The sequence below is a fragment of the Catharus ustulatus genome, chromosome 4, assembly GCF_009819885.2.
Source record: "Catharus ustulatus isolate bCatUst1 chromosome 4, bCatUst1.pri.v2, whole genome shotgun sequence".
Taxonomy (NCBI): domain Eukaryota; kingdom Metazoa; phylum Chordata; class Aves; order Passeriformes; family Turdidae; genus Catharus; species Catharus ustulatus.
The window spans coordinates 53,687,793-53,710,074 of NC_046224.1; the positions used below are offsets into that span (position 1 = coordinate 53,687,793).

At 38.8% G+C, this 22,282-nt stretch overlaps 1 protein-coding gene across 2 annotated transcripts in view; it reads left to right on the forward strand.

Annotated features, from left to right (window-relative positions):
- Nucleotides 1-6,270, forward strand: part of LRIG3 (leucine rich repeats and immunoglobulin like domains 3) — a 282,893-nt gene extending 276,623 nt beyond the window's left edge. For both annotated transcript variants that reach the window (XM_033059168.1, XM_033059167.1), the window contains exons 14-19: nucleotides 150-431; nucleotides 873-1,325; nucleotides 1,534-1,692; nucleotides 2,791-2,934; nucleotides 3,017-3,292; nucleotides 5,557-6,270. In XM_033059168.1, coding sequence (XP_032915059.1) covers nucleotides 150-431; nucleotides 873-1,325; nucleotides 1,534-1,692; nucleotides 2,791-2,934; nucleotides 3,017-3,292; nucleotides 5,557-5,801 — 1,559 coding nt within the window. In that variant the 3' untranslated portion in view covers nucleotides 5,802-6,270. The remainder of the gene's footprint in view (nucleotides 1-149; nucleotides 432-872; nucleotides 1,326-1,533; nucleotides 1,693-2,790; nucleotides 2,935-3,016; nucleotides 3,293-5,556) is intronic.
- The last annotated feature ends 16,012 nt before the right edge of the window (nucleotides 6,271-22,282 follow it).

The following is a 22,282-nucleotide window of genomic DNA, read 5'->3' on the forward strand; positions in this document are numbered from 1 at the left end:
CACAGTTCCCTCCCTTTCTGCTGGCAACTGATCAATTTAGGTTGTATGTTTCTCTAATGTTTTTGGGCCCATGAAGGATGTTCCAGAAAATGCTAAAAAGGAAGAGTATGTTTCATGTATTGATTTTGGTGTTACCCACTTTTCTTTAGTGCTGCCTTCATTTACAAAGATCCCCATGGACTTAACCATTCGAGCTGGGGCAATGGCACGTTTGGAATGTGCTGCAGTTGGCCACCCTATCCCACAGATCGCTTGGCAGAAAGATGGTGGAACAGATTTCCCTGCAGCACGCAAGAGGCGCATGCATGTCATGCCTGAAGATGATGTGTTCTTTATTGTTGATGTAAAGATTGAGGACACAGGTGTTTACAGCTGTACAGCTCAAAACACTGCTGGAAGCATTTCAGCTAACGCAACGTTAACAGTACTAGGTAAGATACTGGCAAACCTTAACAGCACAATCAATATTATGATTCAAAATAATGAAAGTTAGTTATGTTTCTCAGTATATGCACATCTGATACACATAGGATGGGAAGAAGGAGTTTCTGTTTCCATTTAGAGAGAGTAGATTTGTTTAACTTCTGATTTCTTGACATTTTGTTAACTATTTTTATTGTAGTTTTCTGCAATCTTAAGCATGTTTGATTCGGCATTTTTACCTTGTAAGGTAATCAAGCATGTAAATTGGATCAATTGACAAGTAAGTTGTAGGCTTTAAGTACAGATTCTTGAGTTTCTTCTCAGAACAAGAATAAGCTTTATTAGGCCTTACTGATGCATTTAATTTAGCTTTTCCTCTTGGGCTGTGAAGAGACACTTCTTGCTCTTGCAGGATCATTTAGAATATAAGGCTTGTGCTTTCTTTTCAGAAACACCATCATTTTTGCGGCCTTTGCTGGATCGAACTGTAACAAAAGGTGAAACTGCAGTCTTGCAGTGCATTGCTGGTGGCAGCCCTCCACCCCGACTGAACTGGACTAAGGATGACAGCCCTCTCGTGGTAACAGAAAGACACTTCTTTGCTGCAGGCAATCAGTTGCTAATTATTGTGGATACAGATGTCGAAGATGCTGGGAAATACACTTGTGAAATGTCTAATACACTTGGAACTGAACGAGGCAACATCCGTCTTAATGTAATTCCTACTCCCACCTGTGACTCTCCTCAAAACATTGCCCCATCACTCGATGACGATGGATGGGCCACAGTTGGCATTGTGATCATAGTTGTGGTTTGCTGTGTGGTGGGCACTTCCTTGGTGTGGGTGGTCATCATCTACCAAACCAGAAGGAGAAATGAAGATTGCAGCATCACAAATACAGGTGTGTAAACTGAAGGTTTACCTTGGAAAGGGAAAAAATGTTTGTGGTTGCTTTGCTGTGACTTTATTGTGGAAACATTTGTGTGCTTTGACTCAGAGGCAGAAAGGTGAATTATTTGTTACTTTCAGTGCTTTGCTGACAAGTTTAAAAATGTTTTTACAAACTGAAGTATGGTGATGGCTTTTGTATGCGTTTTGCTTCCCCACAGATGAAACAAATTTGCCTGCTGACATTCCAAGTTACCTGTCATCCCAGGGGACACTGGCTGAAAGGCAGGATGGATATGGCTCATCTGAAAATGGTAGTCACCATCAGTTCCTCTCATCTCCTGTAGGAGGGTATTTCCTGCAGCAGAGAGACAGTAATGGTAGGTAGAAAATGATAAGCAGATTTTTCATGTGGCTTGAGGAGCTGCAGTTTGGCCATTGTCTTTCTAACTAACAGAAATAACACTAAAGAAGCATGTTTGCAGAAATTTAATAGAGGATGTGAAATCTATTGCTTGGGATTTTTTCAACATGATAATAACTGGAACTTGGTTCCATTAATCCAAATTACATCATGGTGTTTATTAAATCAGGAAGTTTTTCTCTAGTCTAGGGGGTAAATTTAAACTGATGAGGACATGAGCAAATCAAGAGTGTCCAAAAGAAATTACCACAGCATCTCTTCCTCTCTTAGAGCTTGAAAAGGGTGCTTTTAGTGGAATGTAGGCATGTGTGGTAATACCAGTGGAACTTAAGTGTAACTGTTTGAACTTGCCAGTTAAAAGAATCGTTATGATCAGAGTCAATAAAGGATTTAAGGTGTCTGCAAGTTAAAAGCTGCAGTACTTGATGTTTATACATGTGGCCCCAAAGAATCCTGTACATGCCTGCACTAGGGAGGAAATGGCACCTTTCTGGGAAGGGGCTTGGGGTTGAGTTACAGTCAGGAGCTGGGACAGGTGAGAATGGAATGATGGTGAGATAGTTTTTCAGTTGTAGGGTACTGAAAGGAGTAGTCTCTCTTTGTGGATCAAGAACCAGAGACTGTGTCCAAAGTTTTCAGGAGCCATCTTTATAGCTGCTTAGCAGCCAATGACTCCCTCAGATTCTTCCAGCCAGGACTTTGACATTGATGCTCTGCTTTGAAAGGTAGCTGTCAAACAGATCATGAATTTGTCTCCTGTGCTTTAAAAGAAGGAAGTCCCTGGTTCTGATCCCTGTGACTGGTTTGGTTTGGTTTGGTTTGGTTTTGTTGTTCAGGGATTGTACAGTGAAGTGACACATTCTCTGTCAAGCTAATTAATTGAACAGTTGCTAGAATTAGAATTCTCATCTAAAGGTTAGGTTAAACATAAGCAAACTCTAAGCTACACTATGAAATGTAGTTCAACATGTGGGATTCTTAAAACTTAGTCAAGAAACTCTAAGCTGAAGATTCAAAAAAGACCATGTGCTGACACATCTATTTTATTTTTAAGGCATTTGCCATCTAGATAACAGCAGTGAAACAGACTTGGAGGGTGTTGCAGATCCATTCCTATGCCACTGTCTGGGGACTTCGGGGACTTTGTATTTAAAAGGCAATGCTTACAGTTCTGACGCATTTGAAGCATACAGTACAAGTAAGTTGGTGGGGGGTGGTTCTCATCCTAATTGTCTTTGTTATGATGAATCTGTATAAACTCAATTTTTCACTTCCTTTAGGTTGCAGCCCTGACCAGAGAATAGCAGGCTTGGGCCCTTCTGAGTCTGGATACTTAAAGAAAAAGGAATGCTATCAATACTTGCCTCCACAGGAAGATCCCTTTGACCAGTGTGTTGGCATTATTGGGACACAGGCTACAAGTAGCAGATTGATGAACTCTATTTATACTCAAAATGAAGGAACTGGACTGAAAAGCAAAAGTCTCAACTCAGACACATTTGATTTAAACAGAAGTTTGGAACCCTCATCTATTATGAGTAACAGCACTTTCATGGGTATGTTCTAGCTATTATTTTTTTATTCAAGCTACTGTTTTCTTCGCTGTCTTGTTTCCTACCTACAATACTACAATACAAAACTGATTTCTCAACTTTTTCTTTCCCAAATGTTTGAAGCTGAGGAACAGAAAAGTGATTATAGTAAAACTGTGTAATGAGGACATTTAGATTACTAGATCTTAATAGCTCACGTTTATGTAAAAATATCATCAGTGATGCGATTCTTATCTTCTGTCTTAATATAGCTGGCAGATTTCTGTAAATGGTAGCATACATAACTTAAATATATTACAACAAACTTCAGGCATACCAGAAGTTTTGCCTGACAGGCAGAAGGTATGTAAGGAGAGCTCACATGGGGAGACTTCAACCTGTATGCATATATATTGTAAAACACAGCCAGAATTATTTACCCTTCAAAATAAGGCACTATGTAAAAGTGCGCTCTCTATCCCTCCTTTGTAATTTTCTCATGATGTGCATGGCTAAAGAATTCCCGAAGTTTAGTTTAGGGTTTCCAGTTTAAATCCAGACTCCAGGGAGAGGTGGGGGAAGGAGAAAATCATTGCTTTATCCTTGAAGCTCATTAAATTTTGGATGTTGGTTTGGTTGCTTGGTTTAAAATGCATATAAAACCACATACTGCTTTCATCCTTGTTATATCTTAGCGCCAAGAGCAGCCCTGGTACCATGGATTATCTCCTGGCTGGTGTGTCAGCACTGGCTGATTGAGATCTGGGTCTGCTGGCTCTGAAGGGGACCTGGGGGAATGTGCATCACTGGGCTCTTTGTTCTCAGGGGGTGGGGAGGGAGGCACAAGCTCTGAAGTTTTCCCTCTTCAAAAGCCAGATGTTTGAACTGTAAAATGTTGCAGATGCCAGGACATCTGGCAGAGACCCTGGGACTGCACACAGCCGACCTCTTGGCTGCCTGCCACTATTACTGTGGTGGGACTGTGCAGATAGGGCTTTAGCATCTCTTGCAGAAGGCAATCCAACTGTATGTTCATGTATCCAGGAGTTAATGTCACCTCAAGGGCACATAGTTCTGCCCTAAAAATCTGTGCAGAGTTAGTTCTTTCATCAATTTTCTGAGCCTGATACCCCCTTACACTGTATTGTCATTGCCTTAGATGCTTCATAATCATTAGCATTCTTCCCTTGAAGAGCCTATGGCTAGATCTTGGAGGTAGTGGCTGTGAAAGAAGTTGTGATAGATTTCTTGTCTTTAGTTGAGAATTTGCTTCTTCAACACAGTCATCAAATGGAAGCCCCTTTTGGCCTGTGCAATCACAGTGACCAAGACCATCTGGCATTAGCTTCACAGTTGATGCACTAGCCAGAAAGTTCATAGCTTGGATTTTTGTTTTTAGGACAGTTCATTTGTAGCTTTGGTGCTGTGAGGAGCATCTTTTCATATTGGGTTAGGTCAAAACTGCTCTACAAATCATTGATAGAAATAGGGGTTTTGTTCAATTTGTTTTTTAGTAACTTCTCAGATCACAGTTTTGCTTGAAACCCTTGCTTTTAACAACTGAACAAAAACAGAAGTGTTGCATTTTGGGTTCAAAATTTATTAAAAAATGTAGTGTTAAATTATTAATAAAAACTTGAGTTCTTCAAAGTCAACCTTGTGGCACATTGTCCTCTGAAAACAAGTGGTGAATAGAGCATGTGGCTGTCTTCATCCTTATAGATCTCCCATCTTTATTATTAATGGGAGATGCTAGCCAGAAAAAGATTGCATTAGCATTCAGATTGCACTGTGGGACAGTGTTGTATAACCTGATAGAGGTTGTGGGGTTATGTTTTTTTAAATTTCTGTTTTATTTTTTCTGAACTGCATGGCAGATTGTGCATGCCATTCATTTATTGAAGAACAAAACAGGGAGTGACTTTTACATTAGAAAGTGTCTTGTGATATTTTTGCAGTTTGGTCTGTGTTCCCACTTCCCCCCTCACCAGCCTCCCCAAAGAAAAATGGGTATGGAAGTAGTCATGAAAACAAAAGGAATGAAGTTGTGTGTGGCTATACAACTACTGGGAAATGTTTTTAATGCCTCTGGTGACAGAATCTTGCCTTATGCTTGTGATCATGTGGATGTTTTCTTTTAAATGGTAAAGCAACATTTAAGTAAAATCTCACTTTGGTGAACTTTGTCAATCCTTGTCTTACATTTCAGTGTCACTTCTGTACACTAGGGTGAGACACAAAGCTTTTAGCATCATTATTTCCATGCTCACTCTTTTACTGTCTTTCAGGAACATTTGGAAAGCCTTTATGGAGGCCTCAGCTGGACTCTCTTTCAAACTGTAGACAGCCAGCAAATTGCCAACCAAAAACACCCCATAATAGTCATCATGTCTCATTGGACTTTGATGCAGAGGCAGAAGAAGAGGGAAAGGAAAGAGCAGTTTCTAGAAGAGAAAATAGCTTTTATACTTGCAAACAGTCATTTGAGAACTTTAGGACTTCTACATTCCAATCCTGTGATTCGGATACATAGCTCCTTTTGGACTGAATGATTTCTGGAACTAAAGAAATAATTTGACATACTACTACCTCAATATGGAACTTTATTTAAAAAGGGAATGAGGAGAAGAAGGGAAGAAAGAAACCACATGATGCTCTGAAATCAGAAGAAAAGAAATATATTTTTTTCCAATAAAGCATAATTTCCAAGATGTTCTACATTAGTTATATAGGGAAAAAAATCCTTATAAAAATTATATTTGTAATTATTTTATAGCCTTTTTTATGCAAATAATATGTTTTGTAAATTAATGATGTAAATAATACAGTGTATGTATTTCTATGTCAGACTTCATTTTCTTGAAATGAGTAGTAACCATTCTAATTTTGTACTGTACCTGTACCTTTTTACAAATGGAAACTCCATGCTGTTTGCAGGTATCATGCATCTTATTTGCACATTACTTTAATAAAATATGCTGCCATGTGGTCTCTGACCCACATTAGTGTATGAAGAATGAAAAGTGTGAATTATGTTTGTAGATAGTGTTGCAAATGTAGGTGCTTTCTGATGCATGTTTGCACCTTTATTTGACTTAAATTTGTACCTTTAAATTCACTGTGTAAAATATGTTCATCTTCAAAGAGTGAGTGTGGTCCTGCCATGACCACTGGGAAGGTGGATTGCTATTTGAACTATTTGAACCAAAGCAAGGCTGTAAATCCTCCGGTTTGTGAATTCCTCCTGTCAGATGTGCACACTTGCTCTCAGTTTTCATGCCCATGAGGCTGTTTGCCTGTGCCTTTGTTAGTGTGTCTGTATCTGATGGAGGGATATATACAGTAGATGGACAAATTCATATCAAGCTATTTAGTAAAAGAAGAAAAAAAGGCACTGGATATCTGCCTGGTAACCTAGGTTTTCTCTGAGTGGATTAGTGTCAAGTGTTTGCCAAATATGCAATGCATGCCTGAGTCTTTGCTTTCCCATACCCTTTCTCCCTCTTTTTTGCTTCTGCAGCCACTCCCTGCTCAACATGAGGAGGTAATCCAAGAACAAGATAATGTTTTCTTTGGTTTAATTCATGCTTCTGTTCCTTACTTGGCTGCCCTTCTCTGGTTAGAGATGAGATCTGTGCTTTATTTAATTGCTCAGTCAAGTTGAGCGATTGTAGACTCTTGCTGGCTTATATTTGTAGTAGTAATGAACCCATCTTAAACTATACAAAGTCAGAGAAAGAGGATTGCTTACTATAAAACAGTAGTTAAAACTGAGTGAAAATGGTCTTTATTTTGTGTTTCCATGTACAGATGCCTATTGTTTTAAAAAGCTGTGAATCCTGTTGTCATCACTGCACTAAAACAGCGTGACTTCAAAATGGTTAATTCTACAGGACATTGGCTTTTTAAATCAGCCTGCTTTGAAGGTGCAAACTTACATGGTTGCCAAATAGTTTCTTTTAAACTAAATTAAAAGCAGCTGTTGGAATAGGCCATCACAGGCATCAGGGCTAAAGTGGGAGCAAAGATTTTGTTGCCTGGTGTAGCTGAACTAAGGGCTTTTAGTTGTCTGCAGCCAGAAACCTGGTACCCAGATTGCAATGCAATTTCCCTTTAATTTAGACTCCAGTATTAGAGACAGGAAGTTAATCCATCCTTAGTCACTGGTGGTCTGAGCGTACAGAATGGATTTTGCGTGCTTCAGTTGATCATATTGCCAGATTTTTTGACTTATTGTTAATTTGCCTTCATTGCTGCCAGATGTGCTGATGTGGTGACAGACATTGGTACGGGTATTTGATTATAATTAAGTGCATTTGAAAGAGATTAATTTTTCCTCAGTTAAGCACAAACCTGTAGGTCAATAAGGCAAGAAACCTAAAATTTGATTCATTCAATATCTCTCCTTTTTCTCCCCCAAATGTCCCTCCCTAGTGACCCTGTTTTTAGGGAGAGGAGAGCTGGGGCCTGTGATAGCTCCTGTTTATAACCAGACATTGTTTATTTGACATACTGAAAAACACTGAAGTTAAAAACAGTAACTCCAGATTTAGTGTTTATCCTTAAGAACTCCGTGTTAAAGGTCCATCATGAAAAACAAGCTTTAAATTCTGTAGTAGGTGAAGGTTGAGAACAGTCACAATGTCATTTCTTTTTCATCTCCCTCACATTGATACTAATCTTCCTGAGGCTTGGATGTCTGTACCTAAATAAATGTTCAGGGTCAATGGCTGGATCTTAAATGCTTTTCATCAAGTTGAATTTAGCAATCTAGACATAGGAATGACTTAAAATTTTAGTTGATGCCTTGAATGCCCAGAAATGGAAACGAAAGCTCCCAAGTCCTCTTTTCTGATAGCTTTTGTGTTTTATGAGTGGATTGTGCTTAAATACAGTGGCAATTTCTAAAGTGCAAGATAATTTCCATATCTTAGTAGCTCTTTTTAAATCAATGATGTAACTAAAAACCTGTTTTAAAGGCTTGGAAGTTTGTTTGACTTCTCTTTTGTTTTTTCTTTTTTTCCTTTTTTTTTTTCTTCTTTTATTTTTTTTTCCCTTTTTTTCTCTCTTCTCCCCTCTAAGATGCAGATGTTACTAAGCTGTTAGTTGGGTATTTACCCAGTTGAAAGCTAAATCATAAGTTGATGTGATGGGGAAATAAATTGCAGCCAACCCTGAGTAAAGCTTACACTGCATCTCAAGAACTAGAATGAGAAACAAGTGGTGTGTTGCTGAATGACAAAACAGACATTTTGCAGTTTTATGACCAGCAGCAGCTGGAATGTTGCCATGGGCTCACTTTAAAACTTGTAGAATCTTCTTTAGGGGCAGTATCCACTTGATGCTTTACACAACAAAATGTTTTGCCTGTTGAACTCACACAAGCAGTTGCTGAGGTATAGTTTCTGCAAGCCATAAATAGTTTTAGATAAATGGAGTTACTCATTTACCATAATCTCTCTGGTGCAAGCATTTCCTAAATGAGTAACCTAAATGGTGTATGAGATGACACTAGGGATGCCTGCATACTGAAGAGTGTTAAAATTTCAGACACAACCTTATGGAGTACTACTGTATTTCAGCAGTAAATGCTTTAATTTAGAATTCTTGACTGTAAGGGGATCTTGGAAAACGGCAAAGAATTAGGTGCAAAGCTTTCTCTAGCCGAGGACTCATTAGTGTCACCAAACATTTCTTATTTCAGTCTCGGGCATCTCTTGAACACTTAAGCCTTATTCCTTGAGCTACTTCAAAGAAGCTTAAAACTAAGACTTAGCTTTGCACTGCAAACATTTTTGTTCTGCCAACCTTACAAACCAGGACTATAATTGGGGATTGTGTTCCTTCTTAAATATAAACATAAGCAGAAATTCTGTTAGCTACTTGCAAGATTTCTTATGTGGATATGACACATCTCAGAGAATTACACTTTCTCAATGAAGTCTTAATTTTTGTTCAGTGTGTTGCTTTGTCATAGAGAATGTGTCTTGACTGGTTGGATGTTAGTTTTCAAATCTTGTGATACTATTTCATTAAGAAAATAGGGAGAGAGGGGAACTTCAGCCTGTTTAAGAAAGGTAAAAATAAATGTATAACAACATGCAGTTTGTGTACATACAATTTTACTCCAATTAAGAACTTTCCTTTTTTATGTTCCAGGGACGTGTTATAGGATAGAATAAAAGCAACATCTTGGCTCAGTAATGTGTGGCAAAAGGTGCTTCTTCTGGTTGTTGTGCTTAAGTATTAAAGGGTTAGTTGTTCCCCTGAAATAAATATGTACACACCGACCTCTTACCGAAAGGCACAGGTGGCCTCTCCTGTTTCCCATGCTGCTTTTTTTCTCATAGCTCAGTACTGCTCCCATGTCCTCAGGGGACCCTTTCTGGTAACCTGCACTTCTCAGTTTCTAGTTTCTCTGCTTGCCCTGTTACTGTGGTGACAAGCTGGGACAAATGGACTCATTTTACAGAGCACAGTGCAATTGCAAGCAGTAAGTCAGCAGCAGTTGTGTGCTGGAAGAGAGGAGGGGAAGTGTTGGAGAGAGGTTGGCCACAGCTTTAGGAAGAACTTGGTATCAAGTGTGCAGAAAATGCATAATTCAGGAGACAGGGATAAAATATTTATAGTACAATGTTATAAGCATAATAAAGAGCATTTTTGTACTTTACAAGTTTTACAATGCTTTTTGTATATTTAATTCCACTCACTCTCTATGTTTTCAAGTGCCAAAAGCAGCAATGCACTAAAGGGCACATCATCTAGAGAGTTACCTCTTACTGCATCTAAAATCTCCTTTTCTGGTAGACAAGAAAAAAGATCAGTTTGTTTTTCTGTGTTTGGGTTCAAGACTGGATATTGCTGGTGCAGTGCATAGTTTCCCAGAGTCATGTGGTCTATGGGGTCCACTGTGTCAGAATGTGTGTGATCAATGTGACTCTAGAATGCCATGGGACAGCAGGACCTGAGGGTGAAGTCAGAAGCGATTCTAAATTCATTGCTTGTAAAACAAATTTAGGCTTTGTGACTTCAAAATTTTTCCCCCACACAACAGAGAACAGAACCATACATTTCTTTATATTGGGGACTACTGAATAGCACTTCTGCAGGATTCTTGGACCTCAGCCACCAACAAGGGCATTGGTGTTCTTCCTAATTGAGTTTGGCTGTTGATCATGGGCTGTTAACCAGCAATTCAAGAGCAGGAGTTGGCAGTCTGAGTACATGTATGTACTCTGTTCTGAAATCAGTGGTGACCTGTGTTAAGGCATGTGAATTTCAACTATGGCATTGGAAATGAAGATCTAACTTACTTGACAGAGGTAGTAACATCCCCTGGATACAGAACAAGCTTTGGGAGTTTGTAGACCTCTACTTTGAAAGACTGGTATGCAACATTGTCTAAAGACTCATTTGCCATAGCAGTATGTGACCTACTTGATTTTCAGCACTTCCTTTGTAGATGTGCATGCAGAAGCTTATGATTTAGGTCTGCTGCTGGATTATCAAAATTCAGGTATTGATTATAAAGATGTGTGAAATTACATATTTTTGGACAGTGAGGCTTCAGATTCTTTTATGGCAAAATGATGCAAAGCCACATTAGTTCCTATCCAGTTGAAGAAGCGACCTTTGGTACTATTCCTGGTGTTCAGTTCAGCCTACTTATTTTATAAATCACTGAAAAAGTACTGCCGTGGAGGAATAGACATTGATGTCCTTTGGTTGCTTGCAAAATATTTGCAAAATGCTTGCATTTTGTTTTGCTGTGACATGGAGAATTCAGGTCTCCATTCAGCCTCTGTTCATTAACAAATGGTGGAGTACTTTCATCCTGATTTTCACAGATGTGCCAGCACTAGACAGACATACCTCCTTCGTTCCGGGGGTGGCATGCTAAATCTTAGGGGGCTAGTCAGAGCTACTGTAAGGCAGAGCTACAGAGGTACTTTAAAGGGAATTCAGGGGAGGAGGGCTGTAGTTCTCCTCCATGAAGGGGTTTCTGATAGTTCCCTTATTTCAAGGGAGTAACTTGTGCAGGTTTTAACATTTACTCCTCATAATTCTGTAATCTTATCAAGGAGTTAAAGCTGCCCTTTTTTTAGCCCTTGAATGCAGAAGGTGTGCATTTTCTGCAGGACAAAGTATATTGGACTTTTTGGAACTGCTTTTCAATCTCACTGTGATTCTAGAGTCTGAAATGTAAGCAGAAAGACTTGGTACTTCATTTGGCATATGGATGTCCCTCATGCCTAACTGCATGCAGAAGAATTTTGCAGTCTATTGACTAACCAGTGAGCTCACACAAAAAAATATTTGATTCACTGGTACCCCATTATTTTTAACACATCTTCAAATGAGTCTTTTGTTCTATGTTTTTTAATAGCTGTGGCTGACTAGCATGGCAATGAAGAAGCTGCTGTTTGAGTAAGTGGTAGAAGACATTTATAATTAAGCCAAGTCGTAACTGAAGCTAGCCATTCTCCTGGCTTAAAATAAACTGTATTTGTGCTGCTACCTGCTGTGGGTCTGTACTCCAGCAGCATTAAGAAAGCATCAGTGCTACAGCAGCCAGCTGCCTGTAGCCTGGCCTCTGCCACGGAGTGATCAGATTCTTTACTAGTGTAAAGTTCTTTCTCTATTAACCTTCCCTCAGGAAAGGGGAAACACGGCCTCCATTGTAATTAGCTTACACAGCCTTCCATGTAAGCTAAAGAATGGAAAGTGTCAGGGGTGCTTGCAGCAGCCTCGTAGGTATTTGCTGTTAGCAGGGAAAAGTTAATCTGCTCTCAGATTTTGGCAAGGGCACAAAAACCCACGTGTAAAAATGTTCTTAGAATGAATTAAATTTCACGTAAATGTGACCACACAGTAGGTAAAGTAGTAAAATGGCAGTGATGATGGAAAATATGACTAATCAGAAAGCTGCATTAACTTAATGAATAAAATTATCCTTGAACATAAACTGAGGTTCTTAAGTGCCTTATTTTAAAAATGTGTTTGTTTATTGTTCTGTACCTTATAACAACTGTGTTGTTTCACCTACCAGCACACTACCAGTTTTGTCTGAAACAGCACTTACATTCAAAGTATGAGTTTTTTTGGAAAAAAAAAAGAGAAGATTAAATCAAAAAGCAACTCTGTGACACTGAGTCACTGAACTTGTTTTACTAAGTGGCTTAAATCAGAACATGAAAAAAGTGTGAAAAAATAGAAATGTTTTGATTTTTCACTTTGAAATGACTTGTCTCAAAATTATTTTCAGTTTTGTTTTCAAATTCTCCCTTTTCCACTCAGATTTGGAATATAAAGCGCAGAGACCCTTGGGTTATCAGGGCAGCACATAGACCAGGCACACAGCTGGAGTGTACAGAACTGTTGCTTGTTCTTTCCCTGCTGTACATCCATCTTCCCAAATCCATTTGATCTGAGTTTGGCAGGTCCTTGTGGATTGATTCTCCTTCCTACTAGAGCATGTTTCTCTCCTTGATTTCTTATTGAAAGTACTGACTCAACAAGTTCCTATAATCGTAAAGAGTCAGGCTGGGTATTTTTCTGTGTGATTAGGAATGTTCTGCTCCCTGTGTGCTTTGAGAGCTGTAGGAGGTTGGTCCCAAGGTGGATTCTGACAAACCCCGAGTGTGTGTGCTGTTGGCAGGGGAGCCACAGTGGCTCTCTCCCATGGCTCCTACCCTGGGGGTGCCTGGATCCATCAGATCTCAAACAGCACCTCAGATTCAGGAGCTGTGCAAGCGATGCCCGAATCATCTCTTCTGCTAAACTGAAGTGCAAATAAAAGGCTGCATGAGATAGTTATCTCTCAGACAAGGCAGCTGGGCAGGCATTGCTGAGTCTGTAATGTCTGGTCATTGATCAGGTGAAGGGGTTGAGGAGGGGGATCTGGGAAAGGCATTCCTACCTCTTTCCTCCACCCAAAGCTTTCCACTATTTTATAAGTTTGGTGGGTTTTTTCTTTTTTTCTTTTTTTTTTTTTTTTTTCAGTGAAGTCTTTCACAAAGGAGTTTTAAGTTTATGCGGGCTTCCTGCTCAAGCTTCATATATTTGTCAGGAAAGAAAAAAAAGGGGTCTGCTTATTTCAGGGCCAGGTGTTTTATATAGCTAAGTTAAGACATGCCTGAAAAGGCTGTGGTTATTTTCCTGTCTGAAAAGTATTGCATTTATTTGTTATTTTTTCTCCTTCCTTTTTGTAACATTGAGCACATAACCTTTCAAATGTGCTATTTATTTCTGTGTTTTCTGTTTGTAAATGCCCTCTGACCATTAGTTTCTTTGGGATGCTGGAATCGAAAGTGGACATTACTTTCCTCCTCTCCTCAAATATTCTTACAGATGTTGCTGTAAATCCATTGCAGGGCTGACATACCATTTGGCTGCCTGACAAATGTGCCATAATAATGCAGCTCAGTAAGATGTGGAATTTCTGGGGCACTGCTTGTAACTTTTCTGAAGCAGTTGTAAATTCTCATTCATGTTAGCACAGGTGGAAAGATAGTCACAAATAATGCATGCACACGTGTGTGTCTGTGTGTGTGTGTTTGTGTCTGTGTGTCTGTGTGTCTGTGTGTCTGTGTGTCTGTGTGTCTGTGTGTGGGCACCTGTGTGCATGTGTGGGTGTAGAGGGTGGGGTGTAGAAGTTGCCTGTACTTATTCTTTCTAAAGAGTTCTCTATGTGGTTCACCACTTCCATTATTTAATTCAGCTACTTGAAGCAAATTTTTAAAAAAGTACTCTCATTAAACTCAAAATGATCTTGCTAACAAAGTTTTGGGGAGAGAGAGTGCACCTGCAATTTGGAGCCAGGAAACTGTGGCAGCTGAAGGTAGGAGCTGGGCCTGGTTAACCATGACAAGCTTCACAGAAGGCCCTCAGGTAATGATAAAAGAGCCATTTCAGGTACCCACTATGGATTTTGCTTCTGTGAGCAAAACTCTGAAGAGCACCCAAGCTGCTCTTCATCTTAAAGGGAATTCAGCAGTGAGCTGGAACGCTGTGCTGGTAGTTCACAGCACTGGGCAGGGATGGGAACCTGTTGTCCCAAGACCTTTTGCTTTCCTGTTTCCTTGTGTGATGAGTTCCAAGAGGCAAGATGTTTGGTTATATTTAGGAATACAGCTAATCCTACTGAATGGTCAACACTGACAAAGCAGCCCCCATTCAGCCTTCCTGGCTGTGCCAATCATTCTGCCTCCCTGGTGAGAACTTGCTTTTATTTTTCTGAACACATGCTGAGCAAGGAGCTAGATTATCCTTTCCCCCAAAATAAGAATTTTCTGTCTGCTTCCTTTGCATACATTAGACTACTCAGGAGTTGTTACGCAATAGCTAAGACCAAAACATTTAAAGGAATCTTAGAATTTGATGAGCTGCTTCTGCTGAACTACCCTGGGAGAAAGTCACACAGAAATTCTGGGAATGCTGGTTTTAGAAATTTCCTCTCATAATGAATGGTAAGAAATATATTTGCTTGAAAACTAAATAATTAGCTCACCCTAGAAACTTCTTTCTTAGCTATTATTTCAATCATCACTACAGAAACATGATTTAGAACAGAAATCCAACTTACACTACATAATAATATTTGCAGAACATAGATACAGTGATGAACATCAAGCTGCACACAAAACTAGCATTAAAAGAATATTTATTCTCATAGTTAGAGACTTTAAAATTTTGTGGTTTTAAATGTAAAAATGAGTATTTGCCCTTGTCAAAGTCTGAATTAACTGTCTTTAGCTGCTTGGAAAGAAGCAGTTTTCTGAATCTAATAAGGTAGTAGGTATAAGGTGTTCTCACTTCTTATATTTTAAATACAGTCCACCACTAAATGCAACACAATTTTCAACAGACAAGAATTACTAGAATTTAAAATTTGTGGAATTAATCAGATAGCTTACTTAGAAGACTTGCCAGTGAACATTCTAATTTTTTTCTGTTTAGTGTTAGTTATTAGTGTTATACCAGCATTGCCCAAACAAAAAGAGCATGTTTAAACCCAAGTGTTCTCATTCATCAAAGTTTGATTTTATGGAAAATTTATAATTCTAATCTCAACAGACTTCAAAATTGGCTGATTACTGTTAAAAATTATTATTACCCTGCATGTTGCAAAGTAGCATACTTCTAGGTCCCGCATAATTTAAAACCAGTTGATGAAAAGGTGACCCAAAATAATGTAATTTCCCTCGAGTGATAAAGCAGTGGCTCCTTGTTTTTGCTTCCTGGTCCTTCTTTTATGTCAGTGATGAGAAGCCACACGGGACTGGCTCCCATTTGGTGTCTCCTGCCTTGGACCTCTAGCTTTCAGAGAAGGCAAGGGCTAAAACAAGGACGTGGTGTTGTGAGGTAGCTTGTGTGGTTTTATCAGGAGCTTAGGGTGGAAGGACTCAATAGACATGAGGGGAGCAAATGCAGGAAAAGAGAGTGACTATGGAGAAGTGTGGGATAGAGGGATATAAGGAGTGGACCATAGAGGTATGCATGGACTGGGAGGATTAGGGGTGATCAACTGCCTAAAACTCTGAGAAAGTCCAAACAAATCAGCAGAAAGGGTCTGGCTGGCTCAACCCTACAGCTGTGTCTGTAGGCTGGTTGGGTTGGGAAGAAGGAGAAAATTGAACAGTTGCCACAAAAAGGATGTTCTCTTCACAGTATGAGCTATTCTGAAAAAAAAAATTAAATATCTCTTCTGCCAGAGATCACTACAAAAATACTTTCACTGTCTTGTATTAGCACCCCTCAAACCACACACCTGAAAGATAATTCACATCTTCAGGTGCACCATATGAAAACCCTTTTCTGTACAGGCAGTCTTCAAAGGAAGATTTATCTCATACAAGCAGATACAGGAGGTAGTTAGGGCATGGGTTCTTCCTGATTCCTTTTAGCTGATGGAAGGCTGGGCCTGTAGCCTCTGGTAACAGTCTTGGTTTCCTCAGGGGATATGTGATAAGCATCTCAGGAGATGCTTCTCCCATGTCTTGGAAACCCATCTGAGAAGGAGCTGCACTGCTGTTCAGGGCTGCCCAGAACTCTGGTGACAACCTCAGAAAACAGACCAAACTAAAAGACTAACTTCTGGTCAGATAGAGATATGGCAGTAAATCTTGTGCTATAACAATCTTTTTTATTCACTAGAAATGAGAAAGAAAAGTACAGTTCCGCTGTGTTCAGAAAGCCCCAAACAAGTTTATAGAAGCTGCAAACTAAAATCCCCCAGAAATTTAATTGTAATTTGTTGCCTCTGATGGTGAAGCTGAGATCACTAACATGATACCCTTTTCTGCTGACTTTAAATGTTTATAATGGGAATGGAGTTGGGTCTATTTTGACAATACTATGACAAGAAAATGATTACAGAAAGTGTTCCTTTGTAAAAACCATCTGTGTTTCCTCCTTCAATCCACTTAGAAAGGTCTGCTAAAACCAGTGTTTTCACCAATGTAGGAGTCTCTTTCTGCTTTCCAGCCCAAATTTACCCAGGACAGATATTTGCTCTTTGGAATAACAACTTTCTGTTACTGAAAGTGGGTGGAACAGTATCCAATATGTAGATTCCAATGTTTTCATAAAGACAAAGCATATTCCTTCTCTGCCTTCCTGGTCCAGAGAAGCCAAATTTCTGCAATTTCCTTTGAATATCATGTGTCTTTTCCTTAGCATTTTAGGCATCTCTTTCCTTTAAATTTTTAAATCAAATGAAGAATCACTTTTAATCAACAATTTTAATGATCTGAAAAATTAGCTTTATTCAACACTTTGAGTTAAATGTTGACTAATGTAGCTCCAGGAAGGAAGAAATCAATTTCTGTTGAGCAGAAACACAAGAAGATTCTGTCTTGTTCTCAGACAGGATGAGTTACACTAGGTGCAAGTTGGCCTTGTTTGAAGTCAATGGTAATATTTCTATTTAAATTAGGATTTTATTAGTGTTCTAACAGTCAAGAATAAGATGACTGAAGGGGCTGGTGACAGTGAAAGGGCACACTGGGTTTGGATCTTTCTATTAAAATGAACTAATCTCTCATTAATGCACTAAGCAACTAATTGGCATTTACAACTAACGGAAATAAATCAATTTGATCAAAATTCAAGATGTGTCACTTCTCAGAAAACTGAATTTTAATTAAAAGCAAGAATATATTCTTGCTTTAGTGGGTCTGATCTCCATTCAAATCACACTGAATGTTAGTTGTTTAAAGCACTTGAATAATTTTAACTACACTGTACCAATTCATCATTCTAGGTTTAAACCTGAAATTAAACATACAGAAGGTAGTGAAAGAAAAAAAGCAAAGCCTCAACTTTCCTGAGCTCAGGAAACTGACTCAACTAGCTAAGCAAATTCAGACTGCTCACATGTTCAACATAGTTGCAGCTGCCTTCAAAACTTAGTGGTCTTGGTTTTTTGCTTTTCTCTGTTTTGCTTTCAACTGAGATGCACCATGAAAGAAATATGGCTTTTTCTCTGAGTTTATAATTGCTTGAATGATAAACTTCCTGTGGGAATGGCTACCACGCTGCTATGCTTAGGCATTTATGAAATGTCTCTCTGTCTGTCTGTCCTGACATGGGGCAAAGGCCAAGCAGGAAAAGCAGGTTATTCTTTGAAAGGGTCATTCCTTTGGGACGCAGACAGAGCCTCACAGCTGCCTGCAGAGTGTTCCTCAGTTCCAGCTTATTTTACCCTTAAAGACCAGCTTTGGGCACCAAATGCTTCTTTTTTTTCTGTGATCCCTCATATTCCTCATGATTTCACAAATCAGACAGGTGACTTTGCTCTGCAGCTGCAAGATGAATCTGCACTAATTCAAAATGTGCTTACTTCTAACTTTGGCTTTGGTTTGACTTTTGATTTTGTGTATTTGCTAAAGGGTTTTGCCCTTTCATGCATCCAGCATTATCATTAGTTTTCTCACAACAGATTGCTTAGTCCCACATTAATACTTCCTTAATGGAAAAGGTTGTTCAAACCCCTAACAAGCTGAGCGTAAAACCACCTAAAAATAAAAGATAATATACAAATTAAAACACAAAATGTAACTATTTTACTTTTTAAATGCATCCTTTCATTCCTTAAACTCTTGGCAAGAGGGCTTTAATTGTACCATTCTCATCCATGCCTTGCAGAGTCTGGCTGAGCCCATGGCCTAGACTGCCCTTTGGATGTGCCTGTGTTTCTCTAATGGCAGGAAAATGTACTTGTGGCACAGACCTAGGGAAGCATCTTGGTTAGCAAGAATCACTCCTGGGCTTTTGCTTTATGTTGCTCTTCTCACATGACGGAGAGACTGCTTCATCACTAACACCCATTCAGAAATGTATTTGTGTGTGAGGTTCCAACAGCTGGGATCTCATTATTAAGCTGGGTAGAACTGTAAAGACTTTGTTTAAGCACACAAATGTGAAAACAGGCACAATTATTATTACACACTTCCCAAAGACCTAATTCTGAATCCTGAGAGGTGAGGCTGTAGAACATGAAGCAGTACTGTATTTAATTTACTGTTTTATTGTAAAATGATCCACCAGATAGATATTTATTTTGTAAGTTTGAAAGGCAGAATTATATTTTGGTGCTGTAAAACCCTTATAACTTACACCACTAGCAAGATAAAGAAATAAAGGATATACTGTTTCTTAATAAACAGAATAGAAAAAGTGATTAACAATTTTTTTCCAATGAAAATATTGTTCAATGTTTAGAAAATCCTGAAAAAAAATTTGACCTTCTCAAATAGATGTAGACTGAAAAAAATATTTTGTTTTCTTTTTTCTAAGTTTGAGTCTTTTCATTTTAGTTTCCTTTAGTGAATTTTCAAGAGACTTCCAAAACCATATCCTCAAGTTTTCAGAAATATCCAAATGTCTTTATCATTTTGCTTGATGAACCAGAAATACTTGATATTATGATACATCAAAGGCCTGTCTTTCTTATATCAGAAAGAGTCACTCTTAGTATCCATAAACTTGCACAGCAAAATGAGATTTCCTGATTGGGACCCTGCAGAAAGGTGGGAATGTCTTTATTGTCTTAACATCTCTGTTTCCCTGGGGTTTTTTTTGGTTGGTTTTTTTTTTTTGTTTGAATTTTTTTTTTTTTTTTTTTTTTTTTTTTTAGTGAATCAACCAGATCCTTCTGTGATTAAATCCAGATGTGCTTCTGGGGACACTCAACTCAAACTGTGTTCCCAGTGGTCAGCTGGGGGAGGAGTAGCAGTGGTCCCCCTGCAGAGCCTACTCACATGCCTTCAAATCAGGGCTTCCAAAGCATTTTATAGGCTGTAACGCAGTCCTGACATCTTATCTTGGAGAAAAAGGGAGAAGGGAAGGGGAAGGGGAAGGGGAAGGGGAAGGGGAAGGGGAAGGGGAAGGGAAGGGAAGGGAAGGGAAGGGAAGGGAAGGGAAGGGAAGGGAAGGGAAGGGAAGGGAAGGGAAGGGAAGGGAAGGGAAGGGAAGGGAAGGGAAGGGAAGGGGGAAGATTCACCAGATATAATGATATCACAGAGGTGCCAAATGGAGCCTGTAGGTGACCCAGGCCATTTGGCAGAACTTCTGCCAAGGTTTTGTAGCAGAACTTGTCCTGAGCAGTGCACACAAGCCACAAAGTGTCATTTGATCCAGAGCCAGGTATTGATTCCTTGATGATCGGAGCCTAGATGGCTCTGATGACTCCGTGATGCAAAACAAGTACTGGCATCTTAAAGTGCATTTTAGGTTTTTGACTGCATAAATTCCCAACCTGATTCCCTTTAGGAGCTATAACTCATCAGTCTCCATGTGCAGCAAGGAAGTAGGAGGAATACCTTTAAGCATCTACCAGTTTGCAGTTTTTTGGGGTGTTTGTGTGTGTTTCTACTTGCTCATGAGGCCTCTGAAGATAGTATATGATACACATAATTTCTAATAAAGCTGTGGCGATGAACTCTGTTTCCACAGTGAAGGCATGTGAAATGAGAAAAGGGAAGGAGAGGGTTATGAAAGGTCTTTGGGGGAGTAAAAGGGAGACTGTCCCAGCTTTGGCCCCTCCCCCAGCACTGATGCAGAAAAGGCCAAGATGATGTGAAAGCACTGCTCAGCAATAGCAAAATCATCAATGTGTTACCAACACTGTTCCAGTCACAAATCCAAAGCATATTGCTTTATTCAAACTACTATAAAGAAAGTTAGTTGTGTCCCAGTGAAAAACAGTATAGGAGGAATAGACAGAGATCGTAATTGGGGAATATTTTAAATATTTACCTGATAGCATTATTTTTTACTTATTTTTAATGTCTTTTCTGTTTTATTTCATTGCATTCAATATGGCTTCTTGTCTTTGCTAAAATCAACGAGCTTTAGACAAGTCAGCATTTCACCTAGTAACTGCTAAGGGAAAAAAACCAACTTGTATCAAAACATAAAAAAAGAATTTTGCAGATAAACCCTATTTGGGGGCTTGGCAGAACCAGTAGAATATGAATTGGGAAAGCAAACTATTTTAAAAATTAATAGGAACTTTTCAGAAAAAGAAATTTGCAGAAAAGGTCATAGTTTCAAAATTTGGAAAACAGCCATAAAATCATCTAATCAGCATTCCTTGGGGAACATTTATTCAGGGAAAAATAAATCAGATTAACTGAAATAATTGCCTTCCAGAAATAATTTGATCAGCTCTCCATTTAACTTGACATTAATTTGACCAAAAAGAGGAAAACAAAGTAATGTCTGTGCTGGAATCTTCTGTTTATTGTTCCTTCCTTGTTAAAAAGTTCACAGATAATTTTTATTGGTAGCAATTTGGTGTTAGTAGATAACCAACAATTTATTACTAGATTCATGCCATATTGCTTCTTCAACTTGCAAAAACCCATTTCTTTCATCAATAAAACACTTTTTAATTTATCACCTCTCGAGAGCACTTAAGCAACTGTGATTCAATTAAACCAGTGTTCAATGTCTGTGCCTGTGTTTCACACTTGGCTGATAAAAGAAAAAGATGGGGCACATTATACCTACTGATGGACTATAGCTTATTTATGGTTTTAACCTCTAAGTCTTTAACACTCACATGAATTTTGCATGTGTGTGTGTAGAGAGTGCTGAGCTGATAAACGAAATCTACAGGTACAACCAACACAGAGAAAGGAGAAACATGTTTTAACATTTCATCTGTTTATGTAGTGAATCTATAGCTTTTGGTTTTGTCAGTTCCAGAGAGGAATTTTCCCTCCTTTCATGCACAACAGGGATGCTATAAGTACTAGCAGTGCAACCTTTCCTCAACTGGAAGAACCACCAATGCTATTTTAAGGGATTTTCACAGGGATTCAGCTTCTCATCCATTCTGTTTGCTTCCTAAATTCCTGCAATAGGCTTTCTGGCAATGATGTAATTTCAACTTGTGATATTGATGCATCAGAGAAAGGAAAAATATGCAGGTGAGGAAACTGAACCAGACAACTGTAAACTGATTTGTCCAAGGTCATGTAGAAAGAGCCAAAAAACCTATTATATATATATGAATATACACATATATAGAGACAGGGAGATGGATAATATAGATATACAGATAATATAGATAATATAGATACACAGATGAAGAGATATACAGATGATATATAGATATATATAGATGTAGGCTCAGACTGGGTTTAAATCTAAATGGGAACACAAAACTTCAGAGGCACCTAGTTTAGCTGAGGAAATGAAGTACACAAAAATGGATAAAACTCAATCTTTCAAAATGTAAAAGGAATAATTGCACTGTTTTCAGTTTCTTTTTAATCTGCCATATTGCTCTCACAAGGAAGCTTTGAAATAAAGACAGAATCTCAGAACACAAAATGGAAGGATGGATAGTGAAAGGTAGTTTAAGTTCTTGGTGTATTCATCAGGAATAAACCCTGATGTCTATCCCACAAGCTCACCTGAATATGCCTTTTGAAGCTGTTCCATGGCAGGGGTTCAAAAGAACAAGGCAAAATATTGTTTGTGTTTCTATTAATTCGTTGTGCA